The sequence below is a fragment of the Anopheles darlingi genome, chromosome 2 (genome assembly GCF_943734745.1).
Source record: "Anopheles darlingi chromosome 2, idAnoDarlMG_H_01, whole genome shotgun sequence".
Lineage (NCBI taxonomy): Eukaryota > Metazoa > Arthropoda > Insecta > Diptera > Culicidae > Anopheles > Anopheles darlingi.
This window is the reverse complement of record NC_064874.1, coordinates 56,747,810-56,753,296: the sequence shown is the minus strand read 5'-3', so window position 1 is coordinate 56,753,296 and position 5,487 is coordinate 56,747,810. Positions and strand designations below refer to the sequence as shown.

Here is a 5,487-nt window from a genome sequence, read left to right as displayed (position 1 = left end):
ACAGATTATGCGCACGGTTCTCAGTACCTCATCCCCACCGCGTATCACAACCGTAAGTAAGGCAAGCAAAAGCACTACAAACACTGCTGGATGGTACCGGGAAAAGCACCCGCGGACGGTCTGGCTTGGCTATACAGTCTTAGGGAAAACGACTAATGAAATTCGTATTTTCTCTCGGAAGTTGTACCGTTGTATCGGGATTGGCAAAGATGCAGGATGGTTGGATGCAGATTTCGCTACCGTTGCGTCTACCAAGTCGCCCGCGTCACGTACGTTGCACTAACTAAGGCCAGCTGAGGGCAAAGCTCGCAAGATACAGCAGTAAAGCGCACCCAACGCACCTTATCCTTACCTACCGGGCGTTGCGTTGTTTCGATAATATCGATTTAATAATAATGGGAACCTGTTGCTATAGTGGCAGCACCAGGCGTAGTTACATTGCTGCTCCTGCTGTTGAAGATATTTGACTGACGGTTAAACTGCGGTTAGGGGAACAATTTTCCTTTTTCCGCTTCTTTGTGGTTGATGATAGTTCAGGCACTTCCTTCTCATTCGTCTGTTGAACTTTACGAAGGGTTGGTTGATGCAACCGTGGGTTATTCTAAGCGTTATTTCCTAGAAAAGCTTCCCTCTAATCTAAACTTGTTGTTGAGTTGTTTTGTAGCCGTTGTATTGTTTTTGTGTCAATATTTTCTTTTCATAAATTCATTTGAGGACACTTATTAGGTAGGTTTATTCCAATATACAGAAATACATATACACCGATACACCGATTTTGCATAAAAATTACCCTATATGATCATGCTCCTTTAGTCTATTTTTTTTTGTTATATTTCAATATAAAATTTGTTTTATTAATTAAATGTACAGATTGTTTTCTATGCAATCATTATCTTTTGTTTTAAATTGATTTTTTCGTTTTACCTAAGCCAATGTAAACAATTTTCAATGTTATAACCCATGTGAATGTCCATTACTTTTAATCATCGCCACCTTATCATGTTTGAATAATTCCCTTTCTTTAAAGCTGAAAACACCAAATATACCAGTACCGCGTTATGAACAATCGCTTGATAGTGTGACTATATTTTTTTTTTCAAATAATGACACCGATGTTACTGCAGCAACTACATGCATATACCTCCCTTATGCTTCTTTTTCATATACATTAACAATATAAATCGAAATGTTTGTTTTATAATTATTTATACGCTACTGAATTGAATATGGATTTAATGTACAACTTTTCGAGTACATAGATTATTAACTTTAAAGCACAAATTTTAAGTTTTGCGGCCTTTTTTTGCATTTTATTATATCAAGTACATTCAACTGATACTTTAACGATTCCGTAACATTACTGGTGGACAACTTACTGTCCCGTAATTGATTTAAAAAAAATAGTGTTGTGATTTCGATAGCATTTCAGTCGGCTGAATAAGTTTAGCTCGTTAATTATGATGGTTATTGAATTTTATTGACTTTTTATATGTAGTGATACAGCCTACATGCGGTCTGTATTTGTACGACAGTTTTCTAAAAAAAAACAGAGAAGTAGAACGCATTTACTTTAGCACAGATAAAATATCTTTGCACCAATTGCCATCCTCATCATAATTATCGCGTGGTGCTTTAAATGCAGCTAGTAATAGCGGAAAAAATCAGGATGTTCCGGGGTCGACACTAATGTATTTCACATCATTCAACAGATTCATACAAGAGATCCATCAAATATGCATCTGAACCTTTTTAATGTCTTCTGGCGCATTAGTTTTTATGGGATTATTTTAAAATATGTTTTCCATTATGGTATAGTTTTAATGCTAATGATTATGCTTTTCTTTCATTTCGTCCGTGATGCACCTTTTCCCTGCCCTGTAGGTTCGACAGCCAACGCAAGTGCCTATTTCGCTGGTGCGCAATGACGGAATTATTTACGCGACTGGCCTAACGTTTACCTACACGCCAGAGCCGGGACCGCGGCCACCATGCCCAGGTGCAGAAGATGTGCTTCGGCGGGGGTCAACGAACAGTACCACTGCGGCCATCACCGGTAACAGTAATAGCAGTAATACCAACAATGCTACCTCTCCGACGGTAGTGAATCAAAGTGTTTCATCCGGAGGTGCTCTTCCATCGATTGCGGATGTAAGCTGGAGCTCACATGGCACCGGTTTACCATAAACACCGGGTTCAGATTATGCCATCCGTAGAACCTAATCACAACTACGAGTAACAGCCACCGGAAACCTCGAAACTGCATACCGCCACAGATTGCATTCCAAAGTGAAGCGTTGATTCGCTTCGAAACGAGTTGCGTATACAAGAAGTGTAGCAAGAGTGAAACGTGAGGACATAGCAACAAACGACCGGCTTAGTGGTAGAAGGAGAGTGAGAAAATCCTCTACGGTAGCACGCGCACAACCAGCGCCATACGCACATACCATTCCATCCCAGCAAGGAAAACAACGAAACACCCTTCTCTTCACCTTACATTAAGGTCAGAGACCGTTTAGGCAGCAGGTGGACAGAACCGCATAGGAGCAGACATACAGGAGAAAGAGAGGCAGAGAGCGAGAACTACATGGGCAGCTACAGACCGCCGAGAGAAGTTGGTCGAGATCTTGGTAAATTCATGTCAAGTTTTCCTCGCGGATTATCGGGTTTTAACGGACTACTCAAGAGCAGGGAAGAGTGGTTTAGAATTGTTTTCTCGAAACTAGAACATTACCAAAGAAGAACATATTCTGCTTTGCTGCTTTGGCTTTCGACGATCGACTACTACGCAGCCGCACGGATCACGCAAAAGCTCTAGCGTGTCCGTAGCGAGTCATTAGACAATCGTTTGATCCAGTGGAATGTCGAACGAATGCTTCTGATACCTCTATTGGCGCACGGTGGGTTCGGATCGCTGCGTGCTTTGTGATCGTTATTGGATTTTTCTTCGATGAACGATTGCCCTGGTGAAGCAGTTAGATCTTTTATCTGGTTCATCTGACGGATGGTGGTTGAGCCGGTTTTGTTCGTTTCACACACGCATTGTAATTTGCACTTGCCTCTAATGAGATATGCGGCACGATGAGCAACGTGAGAAGCGACCGAGGATCGCTTTTGTGAACTTTTCCCACATGCATTCAATGCAAAACGGGTTGGAACGATTTGGATTAATTGACTCACCACTATCTACTACGGGTAGATTTTTGCTTCGTTTTAATTATGCCTAGTGGTAACGACAAATACCACCAACCTGTATAGCATGTAAAGGTGTCGCTATAAATGATTTACTAACCACTTTTGGTACGGGTGGTTTCACTATGCAAGTGCAGTATTACCATCCCTCATCCTTTATGAGTTAATGGATAAAAGCCTGTGCACACCAACCATCGTTTTACGTAAACACCGCGTTCTGCCAATTCGGTCTGTTCGTGTGAAGGTGTTAGCCTTGTAGAGTGTTGGTTACCTCACGAGTGCTTGAACCCTCACGATTGCTTGTACCACCGGCGAACGTTGGTATGTGCAACCTATTTAGATTCTTGTGGTGCGCTCGAAAGAAGTCGCATTTCGTGTGACCAACCTTTAAGATAGAAACTGCCGTTACTTTCGTTAAATTTCTTCATTAGATCTCTTCTTGCCGCCGCGTTATGACGATGTATGCAATACAACGAAGATTCGTTAGAGAAAAATGTTGTAGAACAGCAGTGAAAATGGAAATTTGATAACAGCAACAGCAACGCTCAATTATTAGTAACTATTTTAGTAAGTCCCCTCCCCCCTATGCTTTTAAATGCTTGTATGGTTTTATTACCGCACAGTCTGACGGATGCTCGCTCTTCGAATGGAATGGTCGTTTAGAAAGGGCAGTGTACTAGGCGTCTCCACCGATGCAGAGTAGCAACTCTGCAATCATCGTGCATGTCGTCGATTCTCTTTGTGGCACAGCGGTGAGCAAGTGCAAAGCGACACTACAGCACCTTATAGTATCGTGTAACGTAATGCCTGTAAATAAAGCTCTAGCAAATCTCTCTATTTTGATAGAGTTCGGATCATCATCCGTTTATTCAGGTAGATCGGGTAGGTGCGCGAATGGAGAATGGCAGCTTTTTGGAAGGGAATTGAGCGGAACGTGTCCAGGACTGTCCTTATGTCCAGTATTAGAACAAAACATCCCATCCCGCTAACTGTAATTACGAGACGTGGAAGAACAAAAGGAAAACAAAGGAACAAGGACGAAATCAGCAGAAAAAGACCTATTTTTAGAGATTTATATATATACATATACATATTATGTATACAGGAAGATAGTTATATATACTAGTATAGATGGAATACCGTCAGATGGACGAGAGTGCCGCTGCCAGCTGTCTAACTTATGTGCGTCGATCGATCAACGAGAGCAAGGAAATACAACGATATTTATTATACACAAACCCCCGGATGCGAGTACCATACCGTATGTTTCCTTTTTCTGCGTACAACTCCGGGAGATTAACATGAAATAGAATACTGAACAAAAACAGCGCATACCACCCGAAAACAAATGAAACAAAAGCTATCCACCGACTAGCAGTAGCGACTTTATTGATGTTACTGCGCACTGCTCGATTGAAACCATTCTGCCGGGCCTGGCGCAGTAGGATGGCTTTATTGTGAGATTATTTTAGTTTTAATTTGGAAGCAAACATGATATGGCGAAGATGGAGCTATGGTAGTTTGCAGTTTTTTGCTACCCGCTATGGATGTGTATTAGCGTGAAAGAGAAAACATTCCCTGCTCTCATCAAAGCAAGCACGAGGTATGTTAGTTCGGGAATCGCTACAAGGGAAAATCGTTGCGCCACTGAGCGCGTGAGAACCGAATCCAAACACCTAATTTAAGTTAATTGATTAACGAAGACAATGTTTGTGCAACGAAGAGATGGGAAAGAGTGTGTTGAATGTAATGCAAGAAGAAAAAGCGTGCGTCAGTGGCCACGAGAGAAAGACATTTGCAAAAGAAGCCAGGGCACCGCGGGAGGAATAATGAAGTGAACGAACTGTTATGATAATCAAAGAGAACCAGCAGGCTCTCAGTACAGCAGCAATCCTAGCAAAGACAAAACATAGTAAAACCACAAAAGACACAGTGAGTAACAGAAGAAGAACAATTTATGTGAAACAAATGAACAAGCAGAAACTAAGGAGAACAACTGAGAAACAGGTAATTATAAGAAAATCCAATGAATTATATATGTAAATATACACCTTTATTATGATATTTCAATGAGCACAAGGCAAAAGCATGATCAAAAAAGGAGAGAAAGAAGCTGAGGATGCTGAGTGGAACAAATGGTGGGAAAATTAGTCGCAAAAGGGGTAGGGAGACGGTGGCGCACACTCGGTCGATTGTGGTGCGCTTTCGGAAAGAAATTTCTAAACGCGAGTCCTCCCCATTCCGCTCTCCCCTCTAGCAGCATTTGCAGAGAAATGTGAAGCAGAAGCACCTGTTGTA

The 5,487-nt window shown here is 41.7% G+C and overlaps 1 protein-coding gene across 2 annotated transcripts in view; it reads left to right on the top strand.

The window, feature by feature from the left end:
• LOC125948696 (suppressor of hairless protein) overlaps nt 1-5,253 on the top strand; it is a 13,680-nt gene extending 8,427 nt beyond the window's left edge. The window contains exons 4-5 of one of the 2 annotated variants that reach the window (XR_007468602.1): nt 1,882-3,941; nt 4,036-5,253. Coding sequence is in view for 1 of the 2 variants with exons in the window: in XM_049675006.1 (XP_049530963.1) it covers nt 1,882-2,184 (303 nt within the window). In the remaining variant the exon portion in view is untranslated. Of the gene's footprint in view, nt 1-1,881 lie in introns of both variants that reach the window. The other variant, XM_049675006.1, reaches the window with a different exon arrangement.
• The last annotated feature ends 234 nt before the right edge of the window (nt 5,254-5,487 follow it).